General features: G+C 36.3%; 1 protein-coding gene and 1 pseudogene across 5 annotated transcripts in view; one reads left to right on the forward strand and one right to left on the reverse strand.

Moving 5' to 3' along the window:
- Nucleotides 1-16,809, reverse strand: part of CUL2 (cullin 2) — a 130,845-nt gene that overhangs the window by 50,092 nt on the left and 63,944 nt on the right. For all 5 annotated transcript variants that reach the window (XM_037039884.1, XM_037039883.1, XM_037039880.1 and 2 more), the window contains 2 exons: nt 10,720-10,825; nt 6,966-7,048 (listed from right to left, as the gene is read on the reverse strand). In XM_037039884.1, the coding sequence (XP_036895779.1) occupies nt 6,966-7,048; nt 10,720-10,825 (189 nt within the window). The remainder of the gene's footprint in view (nt 1-6,965; nt 7,049-10,719; nt 10,826-16,809) is intronic.
- LOC118982716 (ubiquitin-like protein FUBI) lies at nt 10,857-15,780 on the forward strand (annotated as a pseudogene).

A 16,809-nucleotide genomic window follows, 5' to 3' on the forward strand; every position in this document is an offset into this window, starting at 1 on the left:
ATGAAAAAACACGAGAATAATAAAACCACATAGAAACAAACCAAGTGATTTCCCTAAAAGCCAGGATAGTGACAACTTTTGGAGAGAGAACATGGGACACACGCCAGGGTTCCAGGAGTAGCTGGCATAATTCTACTTCCTAAATTGGGTAGTAGTAACAAATCTTATAATAAATTCGTTAAGCTCCACAAGTGTGTTGTGTATTTTTCTGAATCTATATTTTATTTTACACTAAGATGGTTAATACACAAAAAAATCTCAAAAATCCAAAACAAAATCATGATATAATAATATCCCACAATTAAACACTATGGTATAAAACTTCCAGCCAAAATGAAGGTGTAGGTAGATATACTTTACCTCCTCATACAACCAAAAGGAGGACAACAACAAATTTAAAAACAAAAAACAACCATAACTGCAGAAAAATTAAACTGTATGGAAGTCTGACAACCAAGGAGTTAAAGATGAAACATTCATCCAGACTGGTAGGAGGAGTGGAAACAGGCAGCCTGAGCAGGGAAAATGTGTGGCAAAGCAGCAGCTGGAGGACCGGGAAGGCAAGACAACAGCTGGCAGTCCCACATTTGCGTGTAAATAAACCAAGACAAACAACACAGGAGCCAGACAGATCACCCAACCCAGGGTTCCAGCATGGGGAAATAAAGCCTCAAAATCTCTGGTTATAAAAACCAGTGGGAGTTATGGAGGTGGGAGAAACTCACAACCACACAGGAGAGTTAGTTAGAGAGACTCACATGGTCCTAAAATGTACACAAACCCACTGACCTGGGGAATCAGCACCAGAAGGGCCCAACTTGCTTGTGGGTAGTGCAGGAAGTGACTGAAGGTGGGTAACAGCCAAGCAAGCAACATTGTTCAGTCTCTGACCCCTCCCCCACATACAGCATCACAACACAGCAAAGAGGGTTGCCCCACCCTGATGAATACTTTAGGCACCACTCCTTACAATGTAACAGCTGCAGAGATAAATACAGTCCAAATGAAAGAATACATCAAAGCTCCAAAAATAGAACTAAGTGACAAAGAGAGAGGCAACCTATCAGATGCAGAGGTCAAAACACTGATAATCAGGATGCTCACAGAAATGGTTGAATATGGTCACAAAATAGAGGAAAAGGTGAAGGCTATGCAAAGTGAAATAAAGAAAAATATACAAGGAACCAACAATGAAGGGAAGGAAACCAACACTCAAATCAATGATTCAGAGCAGAAGGAAAAAATAAACATTCAACCAGAACGGAATGAAGAAACAAGAATTCAAAAATATGAGGTGAGGCTTAGGAACCTAAGGGACAACTTTAAACTTTCCAACATCTGAATCATAGAGGTGCCAGAAGGAGAAGAACAAGAGCAAGACTTTGAAAACTTATTTGAAAAAATAGTGAAGGAAAACTTCCTCAACCTGGTGAAGGAAACGGATTTCTAGGTAGTCCAGGAAGCCCAGAGAGTCCCAAAGAAATTGAACTCAAGGAGGAATGTGCCAAGGCACATCATCATTCAGCTACCCAAATTAAAGACACAATCTTAAAAGCAACAAGAGAAAAAGGGAGAGTTATCTACAAAGGAGTGCCCAAAAGCTGATTTCTCAAAAACTTTACAGGCAAGAAGAAGCTGGAAAGAAGTATACCAAGTCATGAAAGGCAAGGACCTACATCCAAGATGACTCTATCCAGCAAAGCTATCACTTAGAATGGAAAGGCAGATAAAGTGCTTCCCGGATACGGTCAAGTTAAAGGAGTTCATCATAACTAAGCCATTATGATGTGAAATGTTAAAGAGACTTTCCTAAGAAAAAGAAGACGATGAAAACTATGAACAGTAAAATGACAACAAACTCAACTACCAACAACTGAACCTAAAAAAAACCCCACAAATTAAGCAAACAACTACAACAGGAACAGAATCACAGAAATGGAGATCACATGGAGGGTTATCAGTGGGAAGGGGGAGGGAGGTGACTGGAAGAAAAGGTACAGGGAATAAAAGCATAAATGGTAGGTACAAAATAGACAGGGAGGTTAAGAATAGTATAAAAAATGGCGAAGCCAAAGAACTTGTATGTATAACCCATGGGCATAAACTAGAATGCTGGAGGGCTGGGGGATCCCAAGCAGCAAGGAATGAAGGGGGAGAAAAAAATGGGACAACTGTCATAGCATAATCAACAAAATATAGTTAAAAAATATGTGACAGACAAGGAAAAAGTATGCAAGATGGATAAAGTTACTATATAACAATAAAAATATGCCCTGGCTGGTGTAGTTCAGTGGATTGAGCAAGGGTTGTGAACCAGAGCATCACTGGTTGAATTCCCAGTCAGGGCACATGCCTGGGTTCCGGGCCTGGTCCCCAGTGCAGGCCACATGAGATGCAACAACACAGTTATGTTTCTCTCTCTCTCTTTCTCCCTCCCTTCCCCTCTCTATAAAAATAAATAAAAGACACCTGGCTGGTGTAGCTCAGTGGATTAAGCGCGGGCCTGTGAACCAGACAATTGCGGTTCGATTCCCAGTCAGGGCACATTCCTGGGTTGCAGGCCAGTTCCCAGCAGGGGATGCACAAGAATCAACCATACATTGATGTTTCTCTTCCTCTCTCCTTCCCTTCCCCTTCCCTTCCCCTCTAAAGATAAATAAATAAAATTTTTTTTAAAAGATTCTCTCTTTAAATAAATAAATAAAAGACAAAATATTTAAAAATAATAATTAACCATGAGATAATAATCCTGATTTTTATTCAGCTAACAACAGAAGCTCAAATGTATAAAACAAAAACTAAGAATTGTAAGAAAGAAAATCAATAAATCAAAAATAAGCTAGATTTCAAAACATATCTCTCAAAGTGAGAAATACAAAGAATAAAGACTATCAAGTTAGATTTTATTTTTACCTAAGATTATATTTTCCCCAATGAAATTCTAATATTTTAACAATTAAGAGAAAGAAAAACATATAAATGTGTCAGAGAAAACACAAATCAGCTGAGAATCTTTTTTTTTAATACATCTATGAATACTGTGTCAAGAGCCTAAAATCAGCCCTGGCTGGTGTGACTCAGTGGACTGAGTGCCAACCTGCAAGCCAAAAGGTTGCCAGTTCAATCCCCAGTCAGGACACATGCCTAGGTTGCAGGCCATGTCCCCCACAGGGGGCGCAGGAGAGACAACACACTGATGTATCTCTCCCTCTTTCCGTCCTTTCTCTTCTCCCCAAAAATGAATAAATAAAATCTTAAAAAAAAAAACAAAGAGTCTGCAATCAGCCCTAGGAAAGTAAAATTGCATAAGCCCCAAGGGTATAAAAACTTGTTCCTACTTAAAGACCTAATAAATATATTGCATATCTGAGCAATAACAGGTATGTTAATTGTATCATTAGCAACTGTCAAAAGGCTGAGTTCATATGAACCTGCTTTAACTTGATTTACTACATGGATAAAATCCTTCTGGCCTCAAACAAAAAATAGCTGCAGTTCCATATCACATAAGTATGTAAAGTTTTTTCCTGAGGAATAAATTACTCCACTCTGGTGAGTGAAAAACTAGTAATTTTTGGTTAATTTTAACTTTATTTTGCTTTGTACTCCTAACTACTCTCTTTATAAAAATTTCCAGTACTTGGAGTAGGAAATATGGGTAGTTATTCAACTACTATTTCTCTTTGTTTTTCTTGAATAGCTTTATAAACTATAGATGAAGCTCTAACAGCCCTACAATGAGCTAAATAAATTGCTGTCTTTATTTCCTTTAACTATTACCACATAGGAAACAGTATTTTTAAAATATCAGAATTTCTAGTCACTGTAAGAGAAAAGCAGTCTCATCTTTGAAACATTGCCTCAGCCTCCACACTATATAATCATACCTTAATTCTGAGAATGAATATGTCAGATTACAGCAAAAAGAAATACTTGGCTAAAAATGTTTACATTTTTCCCTAAGGATTCTACACTCATTCCAGCCCAGCAAAAAAAAAAAAAAAAAAAGACCTTGGCTGATGTGGCTCAATGGATTGAAAGCCAGCCTGTGAACTAAAAGGTTACTGGTTCAATTCCTAGTAAGGGCACATGACTGGGTCATGGGCCAGGTCCCCGGTAGGGGATGCACAAGAGGTAACCACACATTGATGTTTCTCTCCCTCTCTGAACTTCTGCTGAAGTTCAACTTACTCACTTATAAAAAGAAATTTGTCCTGGCTCTTTAAGATCAAATAAAGAAATATGTATAAAAACACTAGAACACTTAAGGCATTATAAAACTAATATATATTCATCCCTAAGCTGAACTATTAGAACAAAGAATGGAAGAAATGTTCTGTGGATTAAGAAGAAAGGCATAATAGATTTAGAGTCCGAAAAGCCCAGATTTGAATCCTTGGAATTAAGAAGATGGGGACTGGAGTCACATGAGCCTTGTTTAGGGCACCATCACTCACTTCTGTATTTGTAAAATAATGTCAACCTCCTAGGGTTGTGAGGAGTAAAAGAAATGATGCTTGGAACATATTTCCCATATGTAATCTTATTATTATTATTAACTCTTAAATTTGCTTAGTTGCCAAATGTGAGATAATACCAATCTAACCAAATAGACATGAAAAATAAAATATTAGTAAAGCATGTCAAACAATACTTTAATGGAAGCTGGTTACAATAAAACTAAAGCCAGTTGGCCTAACATTTCTGACTATATATATATATATCTATGTCTTTTCCAAAATTAATGTACAGATTAATGTAATGTTATTTTTATTACAGATTTTAATTTTTCATCAAATTCATTTCTAACAAGCTAACAATTACACTTAAGAAAAATTTACAAGATTGGAAAATAATTATATTAAGAGATCTTTCATAAAAGTATATTTAGAAAATTGTTAACAATATTTTCATTATATTTTTAATTTAAAAATAACTTGAATTCCAGGTCAAAAAATTAGTAGTTCTTTTTTTTTTTTTGATTTTATTTATTTATTTATCTTTAGAGGGGAAGGAGAGAGGGAGAGAAACATCAATGTATGGTTGCCTTTTGTGCATCCCCTGCTGGGAGTTGGCCTGCAGGGAACTGGACTACAACCCAGGCATGTGCCCTGACTGGGAATCGAACCTCGATCCTCTGGTTTGCAGGCCCGCGCTCAATCCACTGAGCTACACCAGCCAGGAGTAGTTCTTAACAAAAGAAATTATGTTAGAACCCACAAATCTTGTTGGAAATGTTTTTAGTCATAAGTTTCGCAGTGAAAAAAGAAAGCAAAGTTGTTTCACCCACTATTTTACTACTGCCCCTTTCTCTCAATCTTGTCATCTTTAAAAACAATGCAATCACTAAAAGGATGAGTAACAATTTTTTAAAATCAATTTACTTTAAAATAGTCTGCTATCCTCTTCTGTTATTTTTTTAACCCCGTATTTCCCACTAGAAGCTCCTCACATAAAAAAACTCCACAAGTGGGTCTTCTTAAAGAAAGCAGATTCACTAAAGAACAAAACAAACAAAATAGAAGAAATTCACAGATACAGAGAACACACTGTGGTTGCTACAGGGGAAGGGGATAGAGGGTTGGGAGAAAAAGATGAAGGGATTAAGAAGTACACATTGATAGTCACAAAACAGTCACGGGGATATAAAGTACAGCCTAGGAAATATAGTCAATAATACTATAATAATTATGCATGGTGCCAGGTGGATGCTGAAAATATTGGGAAAACTTGGTAAAGTATATGTCTGACTAACCACTATGCTGGTATACCTGAAACTAATACAAAATAATATTGACTATAAATTGTAATTGGAAATAAAAAAAATTTTTTTAAAAAGAAAGCAATTTTAAATGCTATGGTCATTATCACACAACAATTCACTGGTCTAAGTAATTCCTACAACATCAGTTCCAGTACCCTAAAATTTATTATACATACCATATTTTTCAGACTATAATACACACCTTTTCCCCCTCAAATTTGGGAGGAAAAATGGGGGTGCATCTTATAGTTCAAATGTAGCTTTACATTTACATTGGTGAAATATTATGTTATTTGTGTTATTAAATATTTTACCACATTTTTTGCTTCAAAATTTTTTTCCTGTTTTCCTCCTCTAAAACCTAGGTGTGTCTTATGGTCCAAAAAAATATGGTAGGTCAGCATAACTGACTTCTAGTGATTCTCCAAAGCTGACTGAGTTCTTTTGATTTTCCAAAGATTAGTAAGAATCCTTTAAACCAGAGTTGACCCAAGGATATTCTATTCTGGACTCCATAGGAAAATGTGCTTTGTTTCAAACTCTATTAACACAGCAATCAGGTGAAGAGTCAACCACTCTGGTCCAGGAATAGAGTAGGAAGCTATTTTCCCATAAATTTACCTAATAATAGGCAAGTTATTGGTTAACAGTAGGACTTAGAGGTAAGCAACTAACTAGAATAATCTGCTTTCTTGAATAGGTTATCCTCATCAGGATTTAAATTGAAAGAGTATGTTCAAAGAACTCATGACCCTGGCTGGATAGGTCCAAGTTGCAGTTTTGATCCGGGTCAGGGCACGTACAAGAAGCAACCAATGAATGCATAAAATAAAATCGATGTTTCTCTCTCCCCCTTCCTCTCTCTGTGTAAAATCAATTTTAAAAAAAAGACTCACATTTTAAAAAAAGAACTCAGCACTGTCCTGGAAGGTCCAACAAGTTTCAGGATTGAAAACAAGTAAGTCACTTCCTTCAGGGACTTATTTATTTACTATGCATGCTTAAGCTATAAGTAAAGACCAAAGACCTGCCCAAAAAATTAAAAAACAATTTTAAAGTGTTGTTATTAAGATGGAAAATGAGGGTCATTACAGGAAAATAAGGCCTATGTTTGGTCAACATCCAAGCAACTGTACACTATTTTAAACCATACCAAATAGCAAATTAAAACTGACTAATCAAGATAAATGTCAGAACTCACTTTTTGATTTCTCGAAGCAGCATTCGGATAAGGATGACCTGAAGCGGTTCAACCATCAATTTCCTCCACATATCCAATGCTAGCTGCCATAAAAAATAAAAACCATCAAGGCCAAATTACTTAAGTTTTTTTTCCTTAACATTTGCTTAAAACTTTTTTAAAAAATCCACCAAAAATTATCTATAATATTTGAAAATTCAAATAAATATTGAATAAATGTACGGAAAGTTAATTTCTACTATTAAATTACATTACATAAGACTTGTACAAAGAACAGAATTAAGGTTTTTTGATTAGCTGAAAATTTTACAGAAATAATTGATTTTTACAAAACCTCATTTACCAAATGCTCAATATTATGGAGGCGTTACAGATGCCAAGATTGTAACAAAATGAATTATATTAAATAAAATAATATAATTTGGCTGTTAGCTAACTTTTAAATTATAAAGCCTCTCATGCAAACATAAAAGAATGTCAGTTTAAAGAATAATAAAATAAAACACCCCTCTATCCACCAAGCAGTTTATGAAATACAACTTCACCATTACTATTGCCCCTCAGGTTTTTGCAATCCTGAATTTGTGTTACTTCTTCTCTTTGCTTATAATTCTACCAAATGTGTAAGTATTCCCATATAATTTTTAATTTTTTTAATTAAAAAAATTTATTTCAATTGTTGTTCAAGTACAGATTTCTTTTATTCCCATCCCAGCCCACCCCACAGTGCTCCCTACTTCCCTCCCATTTCCACACCCCCGTAGTTTTTGTCCATTGTTCCTGTAAACTCTTCCCCTTCTCCCCTGACAGTGACCAGAAGGGAGAGGGGAGGGAATAATTTTGAATTTGACCACTTCTGACCTTGATAACAAAATCATGCTGTATACTCTTCTATGTATGATTTTTTAAATTTTAACCATGTCACTGAACTCCATCTAAATTGAAAAATACAGCTATATATAGTTCAATCATTGACACTGCTACGTAGTATCCTATTGTATAAATACACCATGATTTATTTTTCCTCTTTACTGCTGATATGTTTGTGATTCCAGTTTTTTGGCTACTGAGAAAAAATGCTATTTTTGTATGTATCTTCTGGTGAACATAAGCAAGACATTCCCAGATATACACCTACGTGTGGATATGATGCCCTACAAGATTAGGAACACATGCACCTTTACTGAGTCAAGTGGTTTTCCAATTTACACAAGCATAAGCAATGAATGAATATGAGTTCCTTGACAACATGTATGACTGACAGTCTTTACCAGACTTTGCCAATCTCTTGGATGTAAAATGTCATCTCTTTGTAATTTTAACTGGCATTTTGCCAAGTAAAACTGGGCACCTTTTTATATATTTATTGTGCATCTCAGTTTTTTCCTGTGAAATTAATTTCTTTTGCCCATTATCCCATTAATGTTTGTCTTGTTCTTAATGCAGCCTAGGAGTTCTTTATATATTGTAGAAATTAATCCCTTGACAGTTTTACATATTGCAGTTTGTCACAGTTTGTGGACTTCTGAGTAGTTTTTTAGTAAAAACATATTGTATTTTAATGTATTCAAATTCATCATTTTTTCCTTTATCATTTTTATTTTTTGTGTCTTTTAAGAACTCCTTCCCTACCCTGAGGTTAAAACGATATGGTCATAAAATCTTAAGGTCTTCTATGTTGTTTTCCAAAAGTTTTAAAGTTCTCCTTTCACATTTCAGCCTTTAAAATCCAATGTATTTTTTTCCATACAAATTATTCCAGCATCAAAAACTGATTGCTCCTGTTACTAAGAGAAGTACATCCATAGCGGTATAAGTCTGTCTTTAGCCTCTCTATTCTGTTTCCCTGGAGCAACTCTATTCTGATCCATGGGTAATTCCATTTCAAATAAGTGAAAGCAAGTCTTCTTACAAGGATCATCCTTCAAGTTCTGCCTTCTTTTTTCTCTTTTTAAATAGCATGAACAGGGAAAAACAGAAGGTAATACATAATAAAATGAGATTTTTATAGTTGTGGTTGAACTGGTAAAGCCTTTGAAAGGCAAGTTGGCATAAAATCAACTTCCAGGTACCCACTCTATGAAAGTTTCTGTCTGTATATAAAAAGTTACAAACATAAGTGTCATTCCATGAGTGTAACATTTTTATCTTTGTTCACTATGTATTCCTAACATATAAAACAGTGCCTGGCACACAGAGGGGCTCAAAAAACATTTAATAAATAACAACGATGTTCACTGTAGTATTGTTTGTAATAACAAAAAGCTGAAAAGAGGACTAGTATAATTAATAAATTATTGTTATATCCCTGATGTAGAGTATTAAGCTCTCATGAAAAAGTAACCTTATGCAAAAAGAACTCCTCAACATGTTAACAAAAAAGGTATATAATACAAGTTGGAGGACTATTAATATGGTATAAAACCATTGTTTAAAATAAAATAAAAACTATTATGCTACGTATATATGAGTATTTATATGCAAATGTACACATAACATTCAGAAAAGATATAAACCAAACTGTTTATAATGATTTCGTCTAAGAAAAGTAGCAGGCTTGATAGTGTTGGTAATAAGGAACAAACATTAAGTAAAATATTCATTTATAAGCCTAATAACTAAAACAACCACTGTTAAGATTTTGGTATTTCTCACTGATGTACTTCAGAATATCCTTTTTTCCTCTATAGTTATATTCCTATTAAATATAAAATGTTATGCCCAATTATTTTTATAAACCATTTCCCCCTTTGTTAAAAGTGCCTATGAACTATTTTCTACTACCAATTTATTCCTTGCCTGCCTTTATAACAAAATCATACTGGATATATTCTTCTATGTGTGAGTTTTATTGTGGGCTATTGGAAATTTAGATTTCTTACCCTTTAGTCATACATATTAGCAATGATTGCAAGGAATGCTTTCAAACACTCCCCCCATACTTATTATATTCATGGTATAGACTACTAGACCTGGAGTTACACAGTGAATCAATAGGTATTAAATATTTTAAAGTCTACTGAAAGACACTGACAAATTTGTTTCCACAAAGACTACTCTAATTTAAATCTCTACTAATGCTGTATCTTACTGTTTCCTTCACTGACACTCATCACAATTTCAAACTGATTTCTTTATATATATGACATCTACTTCCCTATGAGGACAGGAACATTCTGTCTGTTCACCACTAAATCTACAATGTCTGGTCGCTCAATAAATGTATTACATGGATAAACAAACATCATACTACAGTATTTCTTTCATAATAAATATACACATTAAGTAATTTTCCACATTTAAATTTGCACTGTACCTCAAAATTCCAAGTTAATTAAACCACACAGTTCATTATATTACTCTGAGTTTAATTATTTTTTAGAAGTTAAAAAAAGTTGGCTAAACCCATAAATTTGCATTTATTATCTTTTCAGATTCTCCTGCATGTCCATGTCCTTTGCACTTTCTATCTACCAATCTCAACATTTCTAAATACTTTTCACGAGCTTTGCCACATAGTAGAACCATTAAACTGTCATTAACTTAATTATTAAAACAATACTCATCATATCTTTCTGCTTTCTTATCTACTTGAATATTCTTAGGAAGTCATTACAGTATTTTATTTATTTAATATTTATTTTTTTAATTTTGACAATTTTGATAGTCAACTCAGTTTAAAAAAAGGACAGTAAATCAAATTACTTAAGTAAAAACACTCCTATATTTGCCAGTAATTTAAGGAATTTCCTACCTCTCCTATTTCCATAAGTGGTTCATTCATATCTACACCACCATAGCCATACTGAAGGTCAGCTTCTGTCAATTTATTTTTTTTAATAAACTGGGTGTTTAGATACCTGAAAAATAAATGTAACATCATTTGATAGTATGTCAAAACCAGTAGGAAAACAAGTAACTTACAACTCTGGAACAATATAATTTTAGGATTATAAATAAACTACAGAACGAGTTCAATAACAGATCCAAAAGAAATTAAGTAAAAATTAAAATAAAAATGATTAGCCCAACTTTCTGTGCAAGGCCCTAAGAGACAAAAAGTAAGACCTCTATCCCTGGCTCCTGTGGCTCAGTGGATTGAGCGCTGGCCTGAGAAGTGAAACAAAAGGTCACCAGCTTGATTCTCAGTCAGGACACAGGCCTGGGTTGTAGGCTAGGTCCCTGGTTGGGGGCATGGAAGAGACAACCAATTGGTTTTCCTCACTTACATAGATAGATGTTTCTCTCCCTCTCTTTCTTCCTCCCTTCCCCTCTTTCTAAAAAATAAATAGGATCTTAAAAAAAAAAAAGACCTCTAGACTAGAGGAAAAAATCCTATTACCCCAGTCTCACTCAAAACAAACAAACAAGCAAACAAACAAACTCAATGGTCCCTGGCCAAGTAGTTTAGTTGGTTAGAGTATTGTCTGGATAGGCCAAGGTTTATAGGGTTTGATCTCCGGTCAGAAAACATACAAGAAGCAACCAATAAATGCATAAATAAATGGGACAATAAATCAATGGCTCTCTCTAAAATGAATAAATAATTTTTTTAAACTCCAGGATTTTGCTCTAAAAATTCCAAGTCTTATAGAGCAATAGCTGCTATCCAACAGACAAACTTTAAACAAACTCATTTGTTCATTACTAGATTCTTATCAGTAAGTCAAGATACATTTACTTTGCAAAGAATTAAACAGAAAATGGTTAAAAGATCTTAGTGAGGTCTGTTCTCTAATTTATACTTTCCCCCAGGAAAAATATAACTTTTCAGTTTTAAACGAACAAAATTCACAATTAGTGGGTAAGAAAATGGAATTAATTGTTATAGACAGTAAGAGGCAAGATTACTTTGTCTACCTAAGAAAAACAGCTTTATAAAGAAATTGTTTCAGAGTTCCTGCCAAGATGGAGGCATAGGTAGAAACACTTCACTTCCTGACACAATCAAAAGGATAACAACCAATTTAAAAACAAAAAGCGATCAGAACTGCCAGAAAAATCAATCTGCATGAAACTCCAACCAAGGAAATAAAGAAATGTTCATCCAGACTGGCAGGAGGGACACAGCCAGGCAGAGAGAATGCACAGCAAGGCTGCAGACTGCACAGGTAAGGAGGTGATAGCAAGACAGGGCACTCCCACATTCAAGATAAGCCCAGGGTTTCAGCATGGTAAACTAAAGACTCAAAACCTCTGCTTGTAAAAACATGCAGGGTTTGCAAAGGTGGGAGAAACTCCCAGTCTCATGCAGGGTCCTAGAATGTACATAAACCCACCCACCTGCAAATTAGCACCAGAAGGGCATAATCCACTTGTGGGAAGCAAGGGAAATGAGGGTGACAGAAAGCAGGGTGACAACTGAGCAAGTGGCATTGTTCCCATTCTGACCCTTCCCCCACAGAGAGTGCCACAACACAGCCAAAAAGGTGCCTAGTTTTATTTCCCTGCCCTGGAAAATACCTAAGGCTCTGCCCGTTACAATGTAACAGGTGCACTGAGACAAAGAATTATGGCCCAGGTGAAAGAACAGACGAAAACTATAGAAAGAAGAACTAAGCAACAAGGAGATGACCTATCAGATGCAGAGTTCAAAACACTGGTAATCAGGATGCTCACAGAAATGATTGAGTTTGGTTACAGAATGAAGGAAAAACTGAAGGCTACACAAAGTGAAATAAAGAAAAATATACAGGAAACCAACAGTGAAGGGAAGGAAACTGGGACTCAAATCAATAATTTTGAACAAAAAGAAGAAATAAACATTCAACTACAACAGAATGAAGAGACAAGAATTTTAAAAAATGAGGAGAGGCTTACAAACCTCTCACAACTTTAAGCACTCCAACATCCGAATCATAGGGGTACCAGAAAGAGAAGAGGAAGAGCAAGAAATGGACAATTTATTTGAAAAAATAATGAAGAAAAACTTCCCCAAAACTATAAAAGGAAATAAATTTCCAAGAAGTCCAGGAAGCTCAGAGAGTCCCAAAGAAACTGGACCCAAGAAGAAATACACCAAGGCACATCAAATTAAATTACCCAAAATTACAGATAAGGAAAAAATCTTAAAAGCAGCAAGAGAAAAACAGACAGTTACCTACAAAGGAGTTCCCATGAGACTATCAGCTGATTTCTCAAAAGAAACCTTGCAGGCAAGAAGGGGCTGGAAAGAAGTATTCCAAGTTATGAAAGGCAAGGACCTACATCCAAGATTGCTCTATCCAGCAAAATCCAGCAAAGCTTTCATTTAGAAAGGAAGGGCAGATAAAGTGCTTCCCACATAAGGCCAAGTTAAGAGTTCATTATCACCAAGCCCTTATTATATTATATGAAATGTTAAAAGGACTTATCTAAGAAATAGAAAAAGATCAAAATGAACAGAAAAATGACAAATTGCAACAATCAACAATTGAACCTAAACAAATAAAAACAAAAACAAAAATAAACTAAGCAAATAAGTACAACAGGAACAGAATCAGAGAAATGAGGATTACATGGAGGGTTATCAGCATGGAGGGGGTAGGGGGAGAAGGGGAGAAAGCTACAGGAAATAAGAAGCATAATTGGTAGGCATAAATTACACAGAGGGAAGTTACGAACAGTATGGGAAGTGGAGAAGCCAAAGAACTTTTAAGTATGAACCATGGACATGAACTAAGGAAGGGAGGGAACTAAGGAAGCAAGGGACGGTACAGGGCAGAGGGGGATAAAGGGGAGGAAAAAACTGGGACAACTGTAATAGCATAATCAATAAAATATACTTCGAAAAATAAATTGTTTCCATATATTCTAAGACTAAATACTGTGATAAATTCTAAGATTTACTGAGACAAATAGAGTTCTAAAATTAAATAAAATGTGTAGGAAAAGCCTGTAATATTCACACATTCATCATTTTACCATCCCAGATTTCACTACAATGTCTCTAATGTTCACAACCAAAAAAAAAAAAACTATTCACCTGAAAGGTTCTGCCAATATACTCAATAGCTATTGACAATGCAAGTATTTAGGCAACAACCATGAAATCTCATACTAAAATACACACTTTCTAATGTTCACTGCACAAAATGGAAGGCCCACTTAACATTTATAGACAACATTTATTGTCAGTACTTATCGACACTGAAAGCAAAGACGACGAAAATTTCAACTGCCTAACTCCACCAACAATTCTGAAGAGGTGTGAAAAATATAATTCCTGGAATTAACTCCAAAGTGGCATAGCCACAACCATTTGCAAAGGTTCCACTCCCACATGCACTAACTTCAAGCCTCTGTACTCCAAGGCTTATAACCTAGGTGGCTTCATTTCACATTTAGTCTCCTCTGCCCACACATTAACAAAGTCACGTTATTATTTTTCCTTCATTATGTAACCCTCATAATTTCATAAAGGGTTTCCAACCATGCCTTCCAGCAGGGGAAAGGAGAATAGAATTGAAAGACAGAAGTAGCCCTGGCTGGTGTAGCTCAGTGGATTCAGCATGGGCCTGCGAACCAAACAACCGCGGTTCAGTTCCCAGTCAGGACACATGCCTGGGTTGCAGGCCAGTTCCCAGCAGGGGACATACGAGAGGCAACCACACATTGATATTTCTCTCCCTCTCTCCTTCCCTTACCCTCTAAAGATAAATAAATAAAATCTTAAAAAAAAAAAAAAGAAAGACAGAAGTAAGCGGCAAAGAGAATTGCTTTTTTACCTGAAATAGAGTATCTGGGAGAGAGAGGGGAGAGAATCATAGGGGAAAAGGGAATGGACTCACATGAACAAGTATAAAAGACACATGGACAATAACTAAGGGTGGGGGGTGGAAAGGGGAGGGAGGCGGGCAGGGTTGGGAATATAAGACAGAAACCTGTACTTGAACAAGAATTAAATAAAAATTATATTAAAAAATAAATAAATAAATAAATAAATAAAAATAGAGTATCTGGGAGAGGACATGAAATGCCTGAAATGCTCTACCCCAGATATCTTCATCACTGGCCTCTGTCATTTAGGTCTCAGTTCAAACACCCCTCTCTCAGGCCTGACCTAACCCCAATCCAAATTAACCCTGAGAGATGTGGTACACAGCAGGAGGCAAGGACATATGTGTCCTTGCTCCTTTCTCTGTCTTGATTCTACCAGAAGGTAGTTAACTGCAGTGGCTGCTGACATTCAACTCTCTGTTCTCACCCAGAAGCTACACACCCTGGAGGTGACCAGCCAGGAGATAGTCACCCAGACCAAGGCTCACACAGCCTCTCTGGAGGGAATGGCTCCAGATCAAGTTGTGCTCCTGGCAGGCACACACCCTCGAGAAGGACACTGCCCTGAGCCAGTGTGGGGTGAAGGTTCTGACCACTCTGGAATTAGCCAGCTGCATGCTTGGAGGTAAAGTCCATGGTTCCCTGGCCTGTGCTGGGAAAGAGGTAAGACTCCCAAAGTGGCCAAACAAGAGAAAATGAAGACTGGTTAAGCCAAGCAGCAGATGGGGTGTAACCAGAGCTTTGTCAATTTTGTGCCCATATTTGGCAAGAAGGGCCCCCAAACCAACTCTTAAATGTTTTGTAATCCTGGCTCTCTCTAATAAAGCCACTTAGCCCAGGCAAACAAACAAAACAAAACCTTTAACTTCTCAACCCCAATAAAGAACTATCTGACATACAACTGTTCTATTTTTTTCATAGTACTTGCTACTCTGTGAAATAATCCCGTTCTGCTACGTGTTTGCTCATTCTGTCCATCCCTCTCCCCTCTGGAATAGATCTGCAGGCAAGGACCATGTCTTGGACACTGCATCTAGAACAGTGGCAGGCAACTCTGAAGTTCTGAAACTCTCATTCAACAAGTACTGTCTGAGTGTATACTTTATGGAAAGTACTATGCAAGGCACTGGGGATAGAAATGAAAAACAAAGATGTGGTCTCCACCCATACAGAGCTTGCACATCTGGCAGAATATACCAACATCAATAAATATAATATTTCAGTAATGGCATATGTGCCCCGAGGCAAGAGAACTTAAGTTTCCTATCTTTATCATTTATATGTGTCTTTCTCTATGGATCCTTTGCTCCAAGCCAGTTTCTTTTTCGGGCAATGGTATCATGGCCACCCCAGTAATCTCACTTATCTCATCCTTCCAGTTTGCCTTTTTTTTTTTAAGATTTTATTTATTTTTTTTAGAGAGGGGAAAGAAAGGAGAAAGAGAGGGAGAGAAACATTAATGTGTGGTTGCCTCTCGCATGCCCCAAACTGGGGACCTGGCCTGCAACCCAGGCATGTGCCCTGACTGGGAATTGAACCAGTGACCCTTTGATTCACAGGCCCGTGCTCAATCTACTGAGTCACACAGCCAGGGCCAGTTTGCCTTTTTTAATCAGTTAGTCTTTATGTCCTACTAAACTATTCATCATCTCCTTCTTGAGTTTCCCTTTCACTTCCAGTGCCATTTGTGTACTCTCTGCTTGGATCGTGTACAACATTCTCATAATTGGTTTCTACTTCCAGTCTGTGGCATCTCCAACTCATCTAAAAATTCTGCTTTCACGATGTCACTTCCCCATTCAAAATCCTACAGTAGCTCCCTTATACCTATACAGTAAGTGTAAACTTCTCAGAACAGTGGTTTGTTAGCTCTAAAGAAGCAGCTGCTAGCTCTGCAGGTCTGAATTCACTAATCTGTCCCAGAGATCATGTGCCTGTTCTTGACCAGGACACGGTTTCAATGGAGCTTTATATGCTTATATCTGATAGGACAAGTCACTATTCTTTCCCCTTCATGGAATAAAATCTAAACTAACTTACATTAAATGTATCTTTCTTATTCCAGATTTCTACTCTTGATAGGTTT

The sequence above is a fragment of the Sturnira hondurensis genome, unplaced genomic scaffold, assembly GCF_014824575.4.
Source record: "Sturnira hondurensis isolate 20B ecotype Veracruz unplaced genomic scaffold, ASM1482457v3 Scaffold0025598, whole genome shotgun sequence".
Taxonomy (NCBI): domain Eukaryota; kingdom Metazoa; phylum Chordata; class Mammalia; order Chiroptera; family Phyllostomidae; genus Sturnira; species Sturnira hondurensis.